General features: G+C 39.3%; 2 protein-coding genes across 2 annotated transcripts; both read right to left on the reverse strand.

The window, feature by feature from the left end:
* Positions 1 to 9,541: 9,541 nt before the first annotated feature.
* LOC118786932 (psychosine receptor-like) lies at positions 9,542 to 10,489 on the reverse strand. Its single transcript, XM_036542288.1, has one exon. The coding sequence runs from the start codon at positions 10,487 to 10,489 to the stop codon at positions 9,542 to 9,544; it is 948 nt and encodes a 315-aa protein (XP_036398181.1).
* Positions 10,490 to 13,546: 3,057 nt separating this feature from the next.
* LOC118786933 (G-protein coupled receptor 4-like) lies at positions 13,547 to 14,566 on the reverse strand. Its single transcript, XM_036542289.1, has one exon. The coding sequence runs from the start codon at positions 14,564 to 14,566 to the stop codon at positions 13,547 to 13,549; it is 1,020 nt and encodes a 339-aa protein (XP_036398182.1).
* Positions 14,567 to 22,991: the final 8,425 nt, after the last annotated feature.

Here is a 22,991-nt window from a genome sequence, read left to right on the forward strand (position 1 = left end):
ACTCCTGCTATAAGAGGCTTTTATTAATTGGATAAAGGAAACAGGAAGTGAATCAACACTCCCAATCCAAGATGCGAGTGCTTTTTCGCTCCATTTTTTTTTTATCCATTAGTGGATATAAACTATAGCTCAGAGACAAAAACCATAAGAGTCATGAGAGGGTCTTTACGAAGTAGCAATATGTGAATTATGTGATGCTTAATGAAGCATAGAGTTGCCATGGAAACAATAATTTGAGAATTTCACCATGGAACCTTCCCCTCCCACCCAAATGTCCTTTTACATAGATTACTTAAAAGAGTTAGGATATACAGCTGATGAGTCAAACTGGATTTCTTCTGAATAATGTACTACTTTTTTTTTTGTGTTGTATGACTATACCTGAATTTACTCATGCATCATGGTTTTTGTTTTTTATTCTGTATTTATGTTCCTGCATGTCCACAAAATCCTGTAAACTGCCCTAGATTTGAGCATTTGGTGCTGCTGGACTGGAGGTGATGATGATGGCACACTCTCCACATGGATTTCTTTCCCTCCCACAACTTATAAGGAGCAGCTGGTATCTTCAGGCTGTGTGTGTGTGTGTGTGTATGTGTGTGTGTGTGTGTGTGTGTGTGTGAGAGAGAGAGAGAGAGTTTGCGCGGTGTATTTGTGAACATCTCTCACAGCTCAGTTGCAGAGGGTGTCATTTTTTGGATAGGTGACTTTAATACAACTGTTAAATTGTATTTTTCACTTTTAAAGGGAAATGTGCTCTAATATCCATGAGTAGCTGCAGTATCTATAGTAGTTAGATACATTACATAAAGAGGTAACTAATGAAAATCAATTAAGGACTAAGAAAAGATGTTTTAAATGACACAATAGGTCTTCTCTGATGATACAACAGCAAATTACAGAAATCGATCTGGCAATGTAGATACCAACATTGGGATCGCCTACTAATTATCATTGTAAAGCTAATTTGTGAATGTGCTTCAAGTTCTCATAACATAGATTTGTAAAGATGCAGTGGAAACTAGCTAGCTGCTCCTTTATGATTTAAGGCACAACCCTGGGGTGAACTGTTAGGGTGCTAATCTAGGACAGTTTATAGCATCATCATTTTGTACCATTACAGCAAGAGCAGAACAATTAATTTCCTTAATGACAATGGTACCTGCTGTTACCATTTGCATTATTTATGATCCAGTATTTCCCTCCCTCTCAACCACATAATTTAGCCAAGTACCAGAGGATTGGCAGATGTGCACTTAATCTGGATTCTTCAGAACCCCCTACTCTTTGTGATCAAAGATCTTTTATGACCACAGTGAGTGAGGACCTAGGTTTAATATTTGAAAGATAACAGTCCCTGAATTGGGACTTTCATTTAGTTCCAGTCCCACATGAGCCATCAGTCAGAAGAAAGTTGTAGGGTAGCACGGTAGCTTGCATCAACCTACCTCTGAAATCATTAAAGCGCACACTAAACTGAAGCTACTGATTGGAGGACAACACCTGGCTATGCTATGCTTTGACAGAGGATGTCTTCACATTATGTTTAACAAAGTTTTTAAACACTCCACATCATTTCAGAGTTGACGGGAGTTGGGGAATTAAACTACAACACAACTGTAGAGCCCCATATCCTCTTTGTAGCCTCCAGTTGTTTTAAAATTGTTTGAGGTTAATTTATTCCATGAGAGAAACCGCCACTGGTACACCTACATATGCACACACAGATGCACTTTCCTCATCAAAATATACAGTACATTAAGGTTCAAATCCAACAATTTCTCTGAGTTCTTTTTCTCTTTAAAATAAATGTGTTCTGTAACTTCAACAATAGCAGTCATTTCTTAGGGACTGTAGAAGGTATCTCTGCATCCTCTGTGCAAAAGAATCTGACGAGAGGTAGAAAACAAAAATAAAAGGGCAGTGGGGAAATTACCAGTTAGACTATCCTCCACCCACTCCACCATTCCCCCACCCCCTCACTCTCTCTCTCTCTCTCTCTCTCTCTCACACACACACACGCACATGCACACGCACAAGCGCACACACACACACACACACACACACACACACCATGATTGCGGAAGGACTGGCCTGTCACAGTTCAGCAGCTGGCACAGGGAGTGAAAACATGAATAATATTTAAAGGAAAACTGGCAAGAGTGATAAGAAAATGAATATATAAATGACTGCAATAATGACAAAACACACAAACATGAAATGTAAGTGCAAAAATGTTGCACTTCACAAACAAGACCTATAAGCATAGTGTAAAATAAGGAAGTCAATTACATTGTAATGAAAAATGCAGTCACAGATGGAGAGCACATCAAAAAGGTACTGCATGAAGGGCTCTTCTGATTCCTGGAGGAAATAGTGTAGAAATAGTGCGTTTGAGGTCATGTTGACACTCTGTGTGGTTAGTTGAGTCTAATCTGTGTAAATGGGCACAGATTGACCTCTCAGGCAAAACTGGCACCAACCCCAAATCTTCATATTTACAATGGGAGCTGATATACAAAGACAAGGGGTCACTGATGATGTGGCAGTGATGAGTTATCACATTCTTAAAATGGTTCTGGGAAATGCTTCACCAATTTTCAAGCTGAAGAACAGATAGAGGTGAGAAGATAAACTGATTTCAATAATAGCAATTCAAAAAAATTCAGGGAGTAAGGAACAGAATAGCCTCTTATTGGTCCCAGTGTGCTTGTGGCCATTCCACAGTTTATATATTAGTCTTATTGTAATCTATAGAATACAATCTATAATCAAGCTCATTACCATGGTAATTATATCCACAAAAACAAATTAATGAACACATGCACCTCTCTCTCTTATGCATGTCCAGGGTTATATGCTGTTATCTGACCATCAGAGTTGGCCTGTGACAGTTCTGTGGCAGATGGCCTGGTCTCAGCTGTGGACGCTGTGAGTCAACCTCTGACCATACTGTTCATAGGTAGTGCAGTATTTCCACTGACAACCACATATTGCTAATAAGTGCAACCATACTATTCCTGTTTTTAATGGCACGATCATTCCAAGCTATTATTCACTGTATGCTGAGTGCACAAAAAAGCACTAAAGTTTAAGTTTGGCAATGAGTATAGCTATGACTAATCCGCAACCAGACCTGTTCCACGGAACGCACTTTTCACAACACATCCAAAAAGCTTATGAAAAACACTACTTCAGAGAATTTCATAACTGTCAAAAAAGCATTCCTAGAAATTTATTTTAGCTGCCATAAAGCTGAGGGAGATTTCAAATAGTTAACACAGAAGGCAATGTATATAATGTACCCAGTCTCAGTTAACTATTTCTTACACAGTAGAGCTGTCAAGACAGAAAGAGACTTCCGCCACTAAGTACACAGCCACAGCAGGAACTCAAAAACCACAAAGGAAAAGAAACAGTCAGACTTACATTACCATCATCCCTGCAATGAGGGGTTGCCATATAAATAGACTACACAAAGTTACTGAGGACTGTAGAACACTGACCGAAGCTGAGACTTAACAGCAAAGCGAAACATGGAAGTAAAAGATGCATTTTTCCCTTGTTTGGATCAAATTTAGGAATAAATGCAAGTAATTCAATCTAAGGTAATAGTGAAAATAAAGCTGACTTAACAAGCAGTGCTCCTAACACAAGCTACAATTATGTCTGTTCAGTTAGGTTGTACTCAATATGCTTCTTTTGAACCTCCTCCAATTTCCAAGAACAACAACCTCACTTATGGGCTTACTTACTTACTTACTGCTCCCAAACGCTTTGCCTGATCAACTTTGCAACTTTTGCAACTTTGATAAGAACAACACTTGAGGTTGTCTTTCTATTTATATGGCATGACATCTTATTCTGGTAAAACACATCAAGCGGGTAAAAGAATCTCCCACTGATTGTCCCATGTTTTGTTTGGATGACATCTTGAATGCCCTTCCTCTAGGCAGAATTTTAAAATCTATTCTATTGCCCATTTACATCAGAAGTCTTTCTGTGATCACTTTCCATCGCAGCTACATACAATCAAGCAGTGTGGGAGAGAATGTAATGGCTGGCTTGAAGATAACAGCACATAGGGAGCTCTCTTAAAATACACACTGCCTCTGGTCATTGCATTATTCCAAAAACCTGACAAATAATGCTCACGTAACAAATAACAATATTAATGAGATATTTTGGCTGTGGACCATCAAGTACCACATGACGCAAATGGAAATGCTAAGAGGAATGAGTAGGTGGTGAATGACAGAATCATTGTTCTAAAAATTACATAGGGAACAGTCAACCCCCCAAGACGTAAGCATTATTATTTTCTTGTCAACATTCAACAGTAGACAGCAACTGTGCAGTTTAGACTTACATTAAAAAAAAAAAAAAATTACGATATGGAAGACATTTTAATGGAAGAAGATAAGATGCAGTAAAGAACGGTAGAAAGCAGATCACAGCACCAACAATTCACGCAATTGGTACACTGAATTAAAATTATGGTTGCACAACATTAATGCATTCTGCAATGTCCACATCTAGCATTTAAAAATAGATGTGTTGTACAGTCAAGTCTAGCAAAAAGGAAACTACAGGTCTCAAGGCAATCAGTGATCTGATAAACAGCAAATATGTTAAACATGTACTCAATTTTTCCATGCACAAATCCAAGTGTGTCAGGCAGGGTAGATAGCTATACAAGCTGTATGTTGTAACAACTGATATTGACAGTGTGTGAGAGATTGCTAGTGGAATGATATAGTAATATCATAATAACCTTTAAAAGATAATGATGACCAGCCATAAAGGGAAATAAAGGGAAAAAAAAACAAGTGGCATGGAGATTGGTAGACAAAAAATGAAAGCTTTGCAGGCCTTGAAACACACTTCCACATTCACTCTGCTAAAACAAACAATATGATTCTAATGAAGTAAACACAAGAAAATTCATCACAGTCAATAAGTATCTGCAAACTTAAAGAAAGCAGCTAAAGAAAATGAGGTAGTGATGAGGTTGCACTCAAGTTACGTGCCTGCTACTGTTAAATGTTCGCTCTACTAAGTAAAAAAAATGTAAATGTAAAGAATAAATGTATTCAACAACAATGGGGGGAGGGGCAATGACCACCATACATGATGTGCCATTTACTGAAATATCCTCAAATCTCTTCTTTTCATTCTTTAATATATGCTACTTGGGCGCTATCATATGTTCTTGATCTTTAGCTGTTTATCTTAATCATTTCCTGTGTGCTGGATGCACTAGATCTTATGAAGACAATATCCATTAAAGGGAAATCTCTGAGCGTTTATAGCATCAAACAGTTTACTTCAACACCTCTTAACTAAATGACATAAACAGTCATGACTCATCTGAACACTTCTATATTCAGCTCAGCCCTATCTCTGGCCCACTCAGCGTGAAGTTTTTAATTAAATTAGAGAAGTGCCTGTAACTGGCAGAAAAACACCCTGTGACTGAAGTGCTTTTGTTGGTTAAGCAAATATCATACAGATCTTTTCCCCCTCACAGGTGTTGTTGAGAACTGGGCGGATATATTGACTGTTACGGGATGTACTGCACAGCGTGCTCCGTATGCACAGCTCACACAGTAAATGCAGAGTATAAGATACAGGCTATAAATTCTCAGTCTGGAAAGGGCTGCACACAACTTGAGTGTGACCATATCACTAGCTCATTTTCTTTAGTAGGCAAAACCATATTTATTCAGGTTTGACCTGCTATGTCAGATTTGATGCCCATGGTTTCTTCTCTGGGCTGTGCTTACCAAACTTCTTAAAAAGCCAAGCGGACCTTCACTTTGACACCACAACAGATGAAAATGAGGCTGGGAGAATCCGTAAATCTACCAAATGCTGCCCTAATGTCAAAAAAAAAACTAGTCCTCCAGTTGAGTAGCTTGTGCTTTGACCTAACTAGCAGGGTAAAAATGAAATACACAGTCTAAATGTTAATTAATAATACTACTGAGCATAGCTGCTTACCAGCTAACAAAAATGGTACAGGTGAATCTTATTTGCTAAATCAGCCACCTGAACAATACTGCTATGGATAGCTGGGCAACAAATTCCATTATATGATCAGCTTCCATAAACCTTCTGCATGCCACATGCTTATAGCTCTCTTCCACAGCTTCCCTCACAAAACTAAGAATGTGTTACCATTCTACAGACCTGGTTTTATGCAATGGCTAATTACACTGAACCCAGGTGTTAAACAAGTGAATAAACCGTTCAGAGCCAACTGTTCTGAATCTCACAAACAATGATAACACAATTAAACTATTTAAGGTGCACTTTATGGTTCCCTTGCCAACATTGAGCACACAGGAGTACAACAAAGTCTCATGTAACCTAAAATCCAGAATGCTTTAATTTCTTATTACACCAATAAACTGATATAAATAAAGTCAATTTTAATTAAAAAAGACGCTTGTATCTTTAGAGAAACGCAACGCTTTGCAATACAGAGCTACAAGAACAGTATGTTGTAATTCATTAGGAAATTCAAATTAAATCATGCAATGTTCAAGGATATTAACTGGAATGAAGTGAGGACATGAAAATGATAAATGTGTGAAATGGACAATGACATTTCTTTGTGTCTGATTACAACAGCAGTTACCAGGCAACAGGCAGCTGGTTATATGGCCCACTGGGGACATCCTTTTCACAGAATCTGAACAAGTGAATGGGTGGACCAGGGGAGTACCGGAGTACAGAAATGGCCTGTGCAGCAGTTTCAGAATAGGTGGTTGTGTAAACAGAGCGGGGACATTCATCCTAGTTTTTGGGAACATTTAAATAATAAGTGTACATTTCTCTCTGAACAATTTGGGGTGCAGCTGTCTCAGTTAAGCCTGATCACTGACTAAAACTGAATTAATTGTTATGCACTCTAAAATGGTAGTGTGAAAAGTGGATCTTAATCTACTAAGCCAAATACTAATCAGTTTTATTAATTTGCTCAGGGTGCAAATAAACAGAAACTGAAGTTGTAGTACTTGAAACAACCCAATAAATTGAACAACCCATTCTTTTACAGCAAATAAATGTCAAGCAAAGCGCTGACCCAGTCTGGACCGGTGTTTAACATCTTAATGAAATTAATTAATAAAGATCTTGCTTAGAACAAAGACCAACATAAATGGAGTGCCCTTAGGCAGGAGGTTGGCGGCAAAATACTTGTGTCAGCATAAGATATACTGTATATGAAGGAATTCACATTTGTTGCTCAGAGCGTTCTGTATAAGTCTTATGACAAAGCGGTGAATTAAGAAATAACAATGAAAAATCTAGACATTCCTGTAAAGCTGTAATTGGGAACTTCTCTTATTAAACTAAACTTCACTCAGCTGAACTACTTCTGTTTTAGTTTTAGTGTGTCATGCTTTGTCCTCAAATTTGAGGAACAAATTTAAGGAAGTGTTTTTTTAATCTTTTCAGTCATTTGTTGGGCAGCATCGTGAAATTGCTAACAACACTGCGTGCAAAACTATTGAAGATATTAACATTTGCTTAATTTCAGTGTCCAAAAGCTAAAGCACACCAAAGAATAAAGGTCTGTATGCTTACTAGTTAATTCTCATGTGAACGCGATATATGTCTAACTGACCACTAGGTGCCACCAGATACTTGCTGTCTACCTATCCTGCCCTGTCTCCATAGCTGGTACTGGTTCCTCAAGCAAGATCTTAAAAAGAATCCAAACAGAAAAGTTCAAAAGAAGCATTTGATGCATAATAGAATTTTGCTGTTTTTGAATATTGTTAAATGTACCTGTATGTTGGCCCGCATAAGAGCATCTGATAAGCAAAAAATGTAAATGTAAATAAACCATGACATTAACATTTAGCAGATTGTCTGATCCATACAGCAGCATCCATACACATGCTCTTATTCATACAGACACTTTTAACCATACAGCTGCACATATCACCGCATTGTGAAAAATTACGCTATTTTCAAAAACAGTTTTCTTTTTATTCAGGGAATAACACGTGCTACAAATAAGAAGATTCCTCTGTAGTCTAAAAAGATGAGGTTGGTTGTGTTTGGAAAAATTTACATTATTGCTTGAACACTTATTGAAGGCATCAGAGAAAACAAAGATATACACACACACTCACACACACAATATTTTTTACTTCTTATGAAGGATATTCTATTCTTCTTCTGTATTCTCATAACTGTAACCTATGTAAGTCACTTTGGATAAAAGCATCTGCCAAATGAATAAATGTAAATGTAAATGTAAATTTTGAGGAGATTGGTAGTATTGGACAAGATGCCCTGGAAACATAAAGCTCCTTATTTTCTTTCCTAACAAGTAGGCATGGAACAATAACATCCACAAAATAATTAGGATCAGGCCTTGCAGCTTCTGATATTACAGTCTGAATTTTACATTTCAGTTTTAACAGTAAAAACCTTTGATTAGCAGTACATAAGAAATTTGTATGTGGGTTTCTCTCACATCTTGAAAAGTCCCTGGAGTTCAACAGAAGCACCTACGGAATTCACATCTGTGTGCATTATTCAGACAATTAACAACTATGTCACTTATTTTTAGACACAGAGTCGATTACCTACATGTCAGTTATTTTCCAAATAATCATTGGATCGTGTGAGGGCATGGCTTCAAGTCGTGGAGGTGATTCATTTCAGACGGTGAAAGTCTCAGTCCACCTTGAGGAGTTTGATTATATGCCTTTCTGGAAAGTGAAGCTAGCTGTCATATTTAGTTGCATAGCTATGTAGCTAATATAGACTCTTGTCCATTTGTTATGACTATCAATGGGAATGGTACTAAAAGACTGGATTTTCAGGTCACACATTTTGTCCATTTTTTTGCAAGTGACGAAATATCAGACTTCACCATGAGACTTCACCATGAGAAACATCACTTGCAATCTTAAGTCCCTTATTTGATGCACTCATTTGATGCAGTGGCAGTGTCTTGATTCCATTGGTATTCCTTTACTTACCCCTCTCTCATTCCTACCAGGAGTGGTGGGTGTGGTACATGCAATGCGCTCGCATGGCAACAGCAACTGTTTTTGAATCCCAGAGAGCACCACAGTGAAGTAAGTGCTGACAAGAGGATGGACACAGCTCCACGGGCTCTATCCAAGTGGCTAAGAGAGGCCTCATGAATCCCAGGGAAACAAAGAAATCCCAGCAGAACAACTCCATTTTGCTTTGCTGCTGCAGCCTACTTTGGATGGAATGAATAAACACCTTCCTTCTTTTGTCTCATGGTCTTTGTTGGCAGATGACACGACTGGTTTCGAACCCAGGCGGTGGGGCTCAGACTGCAGAGTAAGCCTCACTCAGGAGCCCCAATACACATCATAAAAAAAGAAATTCTTCTTTGTGGCCTTGTTTGGCCTTGTGTTTCACCTGATTAGTCAATAAATAGTTGTGAAAGTGATAGTTGTGAAAGTGTCCGGTGGTGTTTTATGCAATACAATACCGCAGTTGGTACTGATACTTCGCCTGGCAATGTGTCAGCGAGGGTGGACTATATGTTACTGTTTCCGGAACTCAGCCCCTTCCTCTTGATAAAGAACATTGCACGGGCGAGATTGGCTTTGCCAGCTTCGGTGACGAAGCAGTAGAGGAGGGGGTCAGCGAGGCAGTTGAGTGCGGAGAGGGCGATGCTGACCTTGAAGGGAATGTAGAGGCGCCGGGCGACTTCGCAGTCCTTCTCCAGCAGGGCGCGAAGCAGCATCATGACGTGGATGGGGCCGAAGCAGAGCCAGAGCGTCAGCGTCACCACGGCCAGCAGCCGGGAGACGCGCCTCCGCTCGCATTTCTCTGTGGCCCTGTTGTCCTTGACCGCTTGGTGGATCCCCCAGCAGCAGTACGTGGTAAGCAGCCCCGGCAGCAGAAAACCGACCAGGAAGCGGATGACATTGATTTTCTGCTGCTCTTTGGGCAGGGGCATAATTTCGAAGCACATCTCCTTTTCGTAATGTATTTCAAGGGATGTTGTCACGGCATTAAATGCGATTGTGAGAAGCCACAGCGTCAAGCTGGCACAGGCCGCAGTTTTGACGTTCCTCAGGACAAGGTACTTTAACGGGTGGACCACAGCCAGGTAGCGGTCCACAGCGATGCAGCACAGCAAACCTGCACTGGTGTAATAATTGGTGTACATGAGAAAGATGCCAGCATCGCACGCAAACTTACCATGGATCCATTGTTCCATAATTATGTAATTCACCCAAATGGGCAGCAGCATGGTAAAGAATATGTCTGCCAGGGCCAGGTTAAAGAGGTAGACTCCTATCTCATTATTTCTCCTTATGTGTTGCCAGGACACGTACAGTGAAAAGCAGTTGGAAGGAATACCTATCAGTGTGATGCCTGTATATAAAAATAAAAAAAAGGTTTCAAGTCCAGAAGGGTAACTCTCATCATGATTTGAAGATGAACTGGAATTCCCTGTCACATTACATGAATTCATCTTCCGTCTGTAGGAAAAAAAAAGATGCAATGAGAAACAATAAGAAGACAACCACCCTGTCAAAAACACATCCCTCTAAGCAGGATGAAACCTGTTAAATTAAGAAAAAAATACATAAATACACATATGACTGCATTCAAACAATGATAACTAGATCCAGGAAGTAATGTCAAGATGAACATTGAAATAAGGTGAAATAAATGTCATTTTACATGTATTCCTTTTCATTGACATTTGTACATTTTTGTGCACATATACATCTTCCTATGATTATATCAAAGTCTATAATAATAATCTGTTAATCTGTAATCCTGTGACAATAATCTGTGTCAATTGGAGTCATAAAAGCGGTCAGCTAACACAGGATGACTGTACTCACTATGGGTCTTGATTTGCTGGGTATGTTTTCATCTTAAATAAGTACAGAGTAGCAAAAAAGCAAAAATAAATACGAACAGAATCAATTAAGAAATAATTGTCATAAAAATGACAAGCAAACAAATAAATAAATGTAGATGGAAACACTGATGTATTTATTAATATATTTGTAAAGACTTTGACAGGTTTCATTCTCCAATCATCCATTTAACCATCCATTTACAAGTGCCACAAAACTGCTGGATATGGAAAAAGTGTCCTTCTTCTAAAAGATTATAAATTGTATGTTACTTATTATCTCTTTCTGGTTACCATTTGTTTAAGTGCCTCTTACATTCTATGATGCCTTTGAACAGGAAATGTTTGCCTATTTATATGCTGTGCTGTTGAGCGGATTCTGGTGGAAAATAACTATTGCTGTGATACATAGGGTTGTTGTAGTTAAACCACGGCGCCAAAAGCTTTAAAACATCTCAAAATTCACAGAAGCTTTAAAATGGCACACAGTTACCTCTATGAATAAATTGTGAAAGGACTGTCTTGAATACCAGCTTCGTGAAAGCGTAGCAGAACCTTGAGCTCAAAATGGTTGCCTTTATTTTATTCTCTAAGGTGCAAACCAACTGTTTTTGTATTGACTTGTACTGAATTTTGATTAGTTATACTGATAGGTTGATGATAATGCATGTGCATTATTCCTCAACAAAAGAAGTACATGGAGAAGCAGGCGGTCTGAAATTAAACATATAAGTTACGAAGACAAACTTCAGAAATTTCAATTCTGTAATCACACCGAAAGGACTGAAGCTGAGGATTCAGGGGATCTTATTGACACCAGGAGGTAACATAGGAAGTTATTAATGTATGCTATAGCTAATGTAGGCATATCATAGTGGAACCAAACTAGAATTACAAGCAAAAGGATAAGACTATATGGAATGAATGGAGTCTTTAAACTTTAATTATTTCTTTAAACTATTAAACTTACTGTAGAAATAAATCTTGATATCATCAGAGAGACAGTTTCAATGGCCAATTTGGTACCCTTTAGTCAGCTACTTAACTTGAATTTGAAGAGTTTCTGGAAATACTCACCACTGTGAATGGACAAAATTCAGACAAACAGCTATGAAGATATAGAAATGAACATAAATGCTTACTCACGCTTCATATGTGTTTTAGTCCGCAGTATGTAAGGGCAGAAAGATACGTTGTGCTCTTCACACTGTGCTTTCTTGCCTTTTCACTTGCATTCATCCTGAGAGATACACATCTCACACCCAGCAGTCAGACACCCAAAAGCAAAACAGAAGCTCTACCTGAACACATTTCGACATCATCTTGTAGAAACCGGAAGAGTACAAGTCTAACCACGCTTTCCTCTGGATGTCTGCAGCAAGTGATTTGTGAAAGTGAGGAGGACATTCAGTATGTGTTAGTTAAAAAAATATTATATTTTACAGTATATCTATTGCATCAACATCCTTCAGTTCATGAGCTTATAGGTGTGAGGCATGTCTGACATCTTGGTGTCCTATTCTGATTAAATACTAAATGGTATTTTTGGTCCTCGTATGTTATGGTTATTAAATATAGTATAACTCTTTGTGTTGTGTATGTGTTATAACTGTTAGTCATCCACACCACTATATACTTATTTTTTATTGCAGAGCTATGTGAAATGTAGATTTACTAATCTCTTTGCCATGTGGACTGGTCAACACATAAGGCTGTGCTAGACAGTCCATAAAGTATGACAATCAGTGACCCTGCATAGTCTTCACAGAGTTGATCCAAAGTACTGTTTGAGAGCAAAGACATTTCCAGATTAGACAGTGCAAGACAGGTTCTGCAGCTGAACATGGTGTCAGTTCCCCAATGAGTAACTGAGGCAGAAGTCATTGTGGAAAGCCTGGGCTTTATTTACAGCTCTAAGCATCAGGACAAGGGGGCTGACTTGTCAGAGCTGTGGTTTTGCACCACCACACGAATCTATAAATACGATTCAAAGGAAAAAAAAGCATACAATACATTTTCAAAAAACACTTTACTGATGACTTGAACTCAAACTAATGATATTTCTTGCCTGCTTGTATTTTCTTTCTAAATATTAATGTTAATTTATTAACCATACTAGAAAGAAATCCTTGACCCCATTTGAGATCTGAGTTGAAGCAAATTTGGCGTTCTTTCTTTTGTGTGCCATTCAGACTTTGCATATCAGTTGATATGCCGGCACTTGATTTGCATGTACTGCTGTGGTTTGCATAAACTAGTGCCACACTACTCCGTGAGTGACACCTCTGGCATCTAATTGTGGAGAGACTGCTATCTAGTGGTGTAATTATGAACTGGTATAATTATGAAGGGACAATTCTTACTGTATCCACTATACCGTAGAAGAAATGCACACTAAAATATTAATGCAGCGTACTTGCCATTAAATTAAACAGAAATCGTACTGTGCTCTCTTCATAATGTTCAATAATCTCAAGTTAATGTAGCAGACCCCACATTCTGTACAAGAGTGTTCATTAAGGAATGTTTATAAAGGAAAACATCGGGTTGATGATGGCAAAAAGGGCAATACAAAAACATGATATAATAAACACATTGGCAAGAAAAGCAGTCTAGTTGATGCTACAGAAATGCAGATCAATCATATCTGTAACTAACACCTCACCTTGAGGCTTTTGTTAATTTGGGAAGTCCTTCTCCTATGTGACAGAGGAAACAGTCTTTCCAGTTTTTCCTCAAAGACAGGATTGTCTCAAACCTCCTACGGCACTGCTGCAGCAGCAAGTTCATCTCTATCCTGGCACTCTCGCTCAGGAGACAGTAGATGATGGGGTCCACCACGCTGTTGAGGGTTGTCACGGCAACGCAGACCATGTAGGCGTCCTTCATGCGTAGGGCGAAGCTGCACTCGCCGGGTTCCCAGAGGCCCCGAAGGAACATGACAGTTTGATAGGGAGTGAAGGCCACCACGTATGTGAGCAGAAGGAGGAGCAAGAGGCTTTGGATCTTCCTCCGATCGGTCTCCACCGTGAACACGCTGACCTGGACCGCCCGGAAGATCTGCAAGAAGCAGAAGGTCATGAGGAGCAGGGGAAAGAGGTAGCCCAGGGCGACCCGTACCAGGGCCATGTGCGAGTCTTCCAGCCGCATCGGTGTCTTCTCCACACAAGTTCGGGAAGAGGAGAAGGCGCCGAGAGCCCCCGTGTGGGACAGGAGGAGCACGTGCAGGGGGAGCTCCGTGCACCACACCACCGCGCTCACCACGATCGCCGTCCGCATGGTGCGAGCCCGGGGGAAGTAGAGCGGGAAGACCACGGCCAGGTAGCGGTCCACGGAGATGCAGCAAAGGAAGCCGGTGCCGACGTAGAAGCTGTTGTTCATGACAAACGCGACAATGCTGCAGAGGGTATCGCCGACGGAGCGGCACTGGAGCGCCAGCTGAATCCACACAGGCAGAGAGACGATGTACAGGAGGTCTGACACGGACAGGTTCACCAGGTACACTGCCATGTTGTTGCCTCTCTTTGCCTGCAGCGAGGCCACATACAAAGACATGCAGTTGGCAGGGAGACCAACGACAAAGAATACAGAGTAGAGCGTCGGAAGAAGGTAATAGCCCACCGTATCCTCTTCTTCGCAACAATCGGAGTTGCAGCAATTTGTTCGATTTTGAAGATCCATCTCCGCAGTCCGTGACTGATGGTCTAATGACTGTTGAGGCACTGTGTGAAAGTGTCATGCCGACTGTGGTGACATATATCAAGGAAAGGAAAGTACTGAAAAGGCGCCAATGCAAATCAATCTCATTCAAATTGTTATTCTTGAATGTACTTCACCACAGTGGAATAATCTGTATGCAGATCTAGCCTTTGATAACAGGAGCTGATGGACTACTGTTGTAAGGCGCCCATATCATTTGGTGGTTTGTTGATGGGATAGTAAAGGTATCTTATAATATAATCAAAGTATTTCATGTGTGACGCTTTAGAATGGGAGGCATGTGCTTTTATTTTATGTTTCCGTTTGTGACGCTTTTGATACAGGGAATCTCTCAAAACCTTTTAAAAATTAAGGTGAACATGGAAAGCCAACACCTTTACATAAAGGTCTTGGCTTTCCATATTCAACCAATTTTTTTTTTCCACAGCTCATGAGTGGTTTGTTTTCTGAGAATGTTTAATGAAGATAAAGGATGACAACAATAGTAGCTGCATGTTGCTCTCATTCCCATGTCACCAAGCAGTTCAAACACTGAAACAATGTTAACTCTCCAGGGTCAACATTTGATTTTACTAATGGTGCCACCACCTTTTTTTTTGCCACCAGCTTTGATACAGAAGCAACTCCATGCGTCACCCTACCATAGAAAACATTCTGACATTAAATGCATTTTAAGTGATTCCTGCCAGTTTCATCTACTATAAAGCTAACTTCCATCTTTAAGACAAAACAAGGCTGTAAAACAGGAAATTCCAGTCCAGCTCTCAAGGGGTTCCTCTCCCTGACTCCGTTCTGGCCTTAGTGTTCCATTCTCCTCTTAGACTTCAGAGTTTTGTCATTTATAAAGAAATGAAAGACAATGTAGTACTATTCATGGAATTAGTTATAAAGCATGCAAGATTTCATCCATCACCTAATATCATGACCTGTTTGGTGTTCCCACATCCCCTGTATGTTGACAACGTGCAGCTCATGTGTGCCTATATGGATCTGTTACACCCTGCATTTGCAACATACACGTCAGATCACTTAACGCTATGAATATCAGTTTAGACATAGCTTAAACTAGTTATTATGGTATGTACCAAACAGGAAGCGATCTCTAATAGCAAGGTTATCAAATTAAACGGGTGTTGCTGTGAGGAAACGAACATCCACCATCAACATGCATCACGCTAATTGGCAGACAAAATCATTCATAAGTGTTACAAACCTTTCCAGGGCAAGCCACATAGTGCCTGTTATTGAACAAGGGCAGCCAGAGCAACCAGACACTGAAAATTACATTACGATATTTTTGATTTGTGGTCATGCTTCAGACTGTGGTTACCAAAGGTTTGAGAGAGAGGAGTTTATGTCCAATATAGAACTGGAAGAATACTGCACTGTGAATGTATTCAGTTGGCTAGCTAGGCAACATTACTCACAAGAGTATAATAATGGATTAAATAAAACAACATTCTAACACTGATAAATAACTTTTTCAAGCGTTACATTTTAAACATTGGTACTATACTGCTCATCACCTTGGGCAGCAGGATATCAGCAATGTAGCTAATGAAATACACAGGTTTTAGGACGTTCCATCGATTGTTTCTGTAATGCAATTGTAAAATGTAATTTAATTATTTTAGTAATCAGCTTTAAATATAATAATAATATATTTCAAGTTAACTGATATCCCCCAAATTTTCCAAGCATCTCCATTTTCCAGTCTCTCAGCCCACCATGTTGTGGAATGAAGAATTTAATTTTTGTGTCCAAGGATCATTTAACAGTATTGCAACTCAGACCCAGGAAGGCATATTAATTAAAAACTTATGGTGCCAGTTTGAACTGTTAGTGCTGTCTAACTTGATAGCATATGAAGCAAATGTAGCAGGGCAGACTACTATCTGAAAAATAACTAATTTTTAAGTGCTTGCAAAGCACTGCACGAACATATATATTATCACTGTAAAATGCATGTAATACATTAGTACTGTTAGCACTACCATGCTGCTACTCCTATGATTAACATATCTTAACAAGAATTTGTCAGGCAGTTTATGACAGCCGATTAATTTCACTGGCATTTAGAAAAACAAGCTCTAGTGCGCTAGCTGTAAAAGGTGGAGAAAACTTAGAGACATCAGCAGTAACCATTATCTCAGTCTGCACAGTCTCCTCCATCTGTGTGGAACTGATATTAATGTTGTGCTGTCAAAGAGAGTGAATGATATCAATTTCTAGAAACAAACATTGTTTCATGGTGCAGAACAGAGATATGTTGTGCTTTGCAAGGCAGATGGCTGACCAAGCCTGGAGAATTTCAGGATGGAGCAAATGAAGATTGTGTAGCTTTTGTTTCACTTAGATGTCATACTTTAAATTAAGTTGCTATATGTAGGAGAGGTATGGGTCAGGAAGTCTTTTCTGAGGGTCTTGGTCTGTCCTGCTGCAGGATTTGTAACCAGTGGCTGACATGGCATTGCCCAATGATCATCTTCTGGCACAAGATTAAGCTATTGTGGACATTTCACCCCTGGTAATGAAAAGGTTCTCTTATTTTTGGGTAGGGGGATATGAAGTATTCATTGTGAAAAGAATGGCCGGGAAATATTTCCCGGCTGTTAATCTGTATGACCACCTTCTAGCATGGGTACATCTGGAAAATAATTGGCAACAGGCTTCTTGTATTTCCTCAACAGAGTTTAGGTCTTGCTCTGCTTCTCGGCTGACTTCCTGGGATGTTGTGCATCCTCTGAATTTAGGCAAGGTCTGAACCCAACAGACAATAGAGATATTTCAGTGCATTTGAAGCCATATTACATTTTCTCTCTGTATCAAATCATACAGGGATAGGGATAGGGAGTGCTTAAAATGCAACTCTGAAAGAGCGATTTAAAAATACAATGTTTTTGAGGCAGAAAGTGAACAAAACATAATACTAATACCCACTTCTCTGAAAGTCTGCACTGTCTTAGCTATTTATACAGTGCATTCAAAACCAGAATGTAAATATACCATAAGTCATTCTTCTCGCTGGCAGCAGAGTCTAGTCTAGAGACTAGCGTCAGCATAGTCATCTCTATCTTCAGCAACCTAATGAACCCACTGCAATGCATTTGCACCTCTGACAGGTTTCAAAGCAATTTAGAGACCTTATGCTCCATCAAAAGAGTAGAAGAATAATCCATCATTTCCGGCTCATATACTTTAGGTTTCAAAGTTTAAAAGTTCTCTGGATACCTTCATAAATTTGTGAGCCACTGCATAATGGCATAAGCAGCACTCATAACAGATCAGATTGAGAAGCGTATGAGATGCAGAATATTCTGCACTGAAAGTTGTTAGATGGTGTCTTTTCAAATGCATATTACTTTATCCAACTAGATGATTTTTTTTGCCACAACTAGATCAGCTGCTACTGTCTTGCTCATAGACATTTGCATAATTATTCTATACAATGGCTGCACTTAATAACATTTTATTGTAGCGTATATTTATTATATTTATTCTTTCATCTGTCTTACAATGAGAACAGTAATAGGCAATAGCAATAGTTTCTTTCCTTCTGTCAATATCATTAGGTTTACTGGAGAGGCAAAACCAATTTTGGTCTCTGTCCTGATGACGGCACCACACGTTCTGAAGAAATAGTTTTAATATCTTCAATAAACCTAATTGTGGAGCATCTAAACAGCGTGCGTTTCCCTTTCATACTTCTGTGAGTGAACTGTCTAGACTGCACATCAGGGCGTGCACCGTCCATCCTTTCCCTCCCAGTCATTATTAGACATTTGTTTCTAGCATTAGAGGGATGGCAGATGAGTCCTGTTTGTTATAGATCGGGAGCAGCATCTCCCACCTCTAAAGATACTGTAATACATGTGACTTCTAGGGGGCACCCAAACATTTGTGTTTTGTTCTTGCAGTACAAATATCATAATATATTTTGTTATACTGACTGAATCTGGGTGTCTTAGAACTTCTGTCAGCATTTCAATTTCTCTAATTTATTACTATAATTATTTAATCTTTTTTGTTTTTGACAGCAAGAGTTTTTTCAGTCCCCGAATTGAGTAACTAAATAAACACATACACATGTCTTTAGGCATTGTATTTTGCATTTGGGCTCCCCTTTGAATAATTTGTGGTGGGTTGTTTGTTTGAGCACGAATATCAGTCACATCAGTGAAAAATGTAAGCATTGACAAAAGTTAAAACCATTAATAATAAGATTTATTAAGAAAGACTTCTTGAAACAGGGGCCTGTTACTTGCTATACGTTATTATTTAGTGGTATGTGGTATGACTGCTGTCAGTTCTGCCATGCACCAAATCACATATAAGAACAGCAAGGCTGCATGTTTTCCCATTGATTTGTGGCTATGGCACATAATTACAATACGAGCTCCAATTTCTAACTCAGTATAAAAGCTTAAATGTGCAAGTGATTGCCCTCGCTTAATTTCTCATCCAAATTACTGTGTAATGATAAGTGTGATTATAATTTCTGGGAAAACATGACAATTCAGTGACATCACCTTGTTGATAAAAGATGTGGCCCTTTTTCCAATGGAAATGTAATCTCTGCCTGCACGTTATATAGGAGGACTGCTGACAGAATGCTCTGCTTCCACCTGCTCCCTGCTTGCATCCATAATGTACAGTTTCTTTGGAAAGAATTTGTTAACCAACAATGAGCAATGTGAAAAACTCATATCAAATATTTTTATTGCCCTGAAGCAACTTTAGTAATTTGAGAGTGACATTAATTTATCAATTAAAACAGAATAACTCTGAATATTGCATAGTTTGAAAACCAATTTTTGTCACTATAAAGTGATATATTTTTTTATAAACCAGTGGTAGAAAACAAAACACAAAAATTAATTTTGCATTTGTAAATGTTATCTCATACACATTTTAAACTTGGTGATGAGAGGAACTTATTTTAGTTAGGTGGAGCTCTGCTGACATTTAATTAGTGCAGTAAGCTATTTTCACTGTTATTGCTTGTTTTGATCAGCAACAGTATGTGGGTTTCATTCTTCACACAATTTCAACTCCAGTTCACACTTGTACCTCTTCCATCCCGGCACCAGACCCAAAGCAGAATGTTTGAAGAAATTCTTCCCCTAAACATATCATAAGTCATGGGAACATTTTCTGTTCTGTACCTTTTTACTTTTGACAGTAAGGGGCTTATGGGCTTTTCAGTTCTTAAACTGAATATCTTTGGAACTAAATACACAATTACTTTGGTATGACAACTATAAACTACAGATAAGCAACCACCTGCTCTGAAGAAAGATCAGAGAGGAATGAAACCAAAGCCACTCTGGCTCTAGGCAGCTGATGGCTCACGCTTTAGGTCCTGTGCTGTCTCAAACAGCTGTGACTGAGGTACATTGACAACTAAATATCAACCACAGAGCTTTTCTGAAAAACAGCTTTTTCTCAGCCCCAGTGTTAAAGGATGTGAAAGCGACTATTGTGCAGCTCATTTTATAGCAGACATCTGGCCCTTATTAACTTGGAGAATTTTTGTCATAGGCTTTGGAGAAGCATTTTTATGGCTGAAGGAGGACTCCAGCCATTCGTGTATTTTATGTTATGAAACACACCAGTAAAATCATCACTTGGACGATGTTCCCCTAGTGTGACAATGTAAGGCTATTATTTTCCAAGAACCAAGCTCTGTTAAACATTCACTATGCATACATTTATCATTCTTGGGTTTATGTGTGCTAGGCACAACTCAGATTTATATTCCCTTCCCTGATCCTGTGTTTTCAATGTGGGTGGGCGAGCGGCCAAAGTAATGTTAACAAACATTAGCAGATATACAGTATCTATAAATACAAGACTCCTTCACAGAGAGATCTATCATGTTACTCTTCACCTTGTTAAAATAGTCTTCAAATGCTAATGTCGTAAAATCCTTGCATTCCACCTACATTTCCTCCACTACATATTTCAACAATTTCAGAAATGCCACTATTTTATTGAAAGCTTACTATTTTACAGTAGCTTTTTATAAGATAAACACTTGCCCATCACAGAACAAGGTGTAAAAACCATAACGTAGCAAGAAAACAAATTAAGCTTGTTAAGAGGAGACCCAAGCAAAAGCAATCACCCAGATGCCAACAATGACATTGGTTTAATTTGGACAGGTGGGGATTTTTTCATATTCGTATGATATCAGCCCTCTATTGCTCAGACGTCATATTGTACTGGAGGGGTATTATATTACATTACGTTATTTAGCAGACACTCTTACCCAGAGCAACTTGTAAATAAGTGCATCACAATGCTAAGAGTAGTTATCGAAAAGTACAACTTGACTTTGCCAGAAACACATTACATGATGCCAGGCTGGACAAACTGGGCAGATGGCTCTATAGATCTGCATTAGAATTTGTCAAGCCGCTGTAGGAGAATTTGTCTCAATTACCTTAATGTATTGTTACCCAGGAATTTTATTTCCCAGCAGCAAACTTCAGCTGTTTCAAGCTTCCAGAATCCTCCCACTGCTGCACTCCTTTGACTTCAGGTCGCCTCCAACAATACAGTCGCCTTCAACACACAAGGCAAGCAAACAGCTGGATCTGGTCTTCTTCAGGAACTGCTCCAACTCGGATCTAAAAGTTAGCCCCCCAACAAAATCTCTGACCACTACTTTGTCTCCTTTTCTCTATGTTCTCCTTCATGACCCACCTTGGTGCCTACCTCTGTCACCTCTCGCTGTAATATACGTAACCTGTCACCTTCAACCTTCTTGTCCACAGTTCTCACTTCTCTCCTGCCCCTTGATACTTTCTCCAAACTATCTACTGACTCTGCTGCATCCACCCTTTTCTCTTGGCTGTCCTCTTCCCTTGAATCTCTCTATCCTTACTTCCTGGCCTGTACGACTCACTCCCCTGTGTCCTTGGCTAACTCATGAACTCCGCAAAGGACAAAGCTTTGTGCTGCAAAAAGGAAGTGGAGAAAATACAGATCCTCTGCCAATCTGCTGAACTATCAAGCACTCCTCTCTGCCTTCTCTGCCAGTGTGATGTCAGCTAAAGCTTCCTTTTATGAATCTAAAATTCAAAGCTCACTTTCTAATCCACGCAGACTATTTTCTACTTCTCTCCCCAATCCTCTGTTGCCTCCGCCCCCTTGTGATCTCTCTGCGGATGACTTTGCGGATCATTTCACCCTTAAGATTGTAAACATTCATAACATGGGCGGCAGTGTAGCATAGTGGTTAAGGAGCAGGACTTGTAACCGAAGGGTTGCTGGTTAAGTCCCCGCTGGGACACTGCTGTTGTACCCTTGGGCAAGGTACTTAACCCTCAGTTGCCTCAGTAAATATCCAGCTGTATGAATGGATAGCATTGTAAATAACTGTAACCTATGTAAGTTGCTTTGGATAAAAGTGTCTGCCAAATGAATAAATGTAAATGTAACTCTCTTCAATCCCCACCTCTTTTTCCTTCCCCCTACTCGCCACACCACCAGATGCTGATGTCGCTGACTCCCTTACATCGCATCAACCGACTACCTGTGCTCTGGATCCCATACCTGTGCTCTGGATCCCATAATTCAGGCACTGTCCAGCAAGTCCTGTGAAGACTGAAGACCAGTAGGACAAAGACATTTCCCAGGAGCCCTGTCACACATACAGTGAAGATGTATGGCGTCACTATGTTGTAAACGAGACCCCAGTCTGTGGAGTTTAAATCATCTGTCATGTTGATGGTTTGGGACTGGGTCACCACCATGATCCTCATAAGAGCAAAGAGAAGAAAACTACTATTCAAAATAAAAGCGCAATGATATAATACACCTGCAGAAGTCAAGCAAACAGAGGATATACTCCTACAGTATACGTTTTTCATCGTATTCCATTCTGAACATGCCGCCTTTACACGTAGCATTACTGAAAATCAGTACAGTACAGAACTGCAAGATCATGAAGAATACCAATGATTTTTCTTCATTAAATTGGCTCAGTGTTTTCAAATATTTTTGATGACATAATGCCATACATACAATTTGTCAGTTGTAAAGTATAAGGAATAGTGTATTGAAGGGATTGGATTTAAAAAGGTACTTTCTGGTATAATGGTGGTTTTTGTTTCACCAGTAATTCACCATCAATAAATAGGTATCAATAAATATTACTGTAAATATGGTAATTGAATTTTGCGGTATTTCCTATTTTCCTGTATTCATTTTAACTTGTTTAAAATAATTTATATTTTTCTATATGCTTATTCCGATTCTTGAGATATGAGATATAACATTCTTTTTCACAGTTGCAGCAACTGTTCCCTGCCAATGCTACTTCAATTCCCCATGGTTACTAATACGCAGAATAACATGGAAACAAGCATAAATAATCCTG

Source organism: Megalops cyprinoides, chromosome 12 (genome assembly GCF_013368585.1).
Source record: "Megalops cyprinoides isolate fMegCyp1 chromosome 12, fMegCyp1.pri, whole genome shotgun sequence".
Taxonomy (NCBI): Eukaryota; Metazoa; Chordata; class Actinopteri; order Elopiformes; family Megalopidae; genus Megalops; species Megalops cyprinoides.

Excerpts from the sequence above, each read along its gene's own strand:
- LOC118786933 (XM_036542289.1), bottom strand. The coding sequence starts at position 14,566 with ATGGATCTTCAAAATCGAACAAATTGCTGCAACTCCGATTGTTGCGAA.
- LOC118786932 (XM_036542288.1), bottom strand. The coding sequence starts at position 10,489 with ATGAATTCATGTAATGTGACAGGGAATTCCAGTTCATCTTCAAATCAT.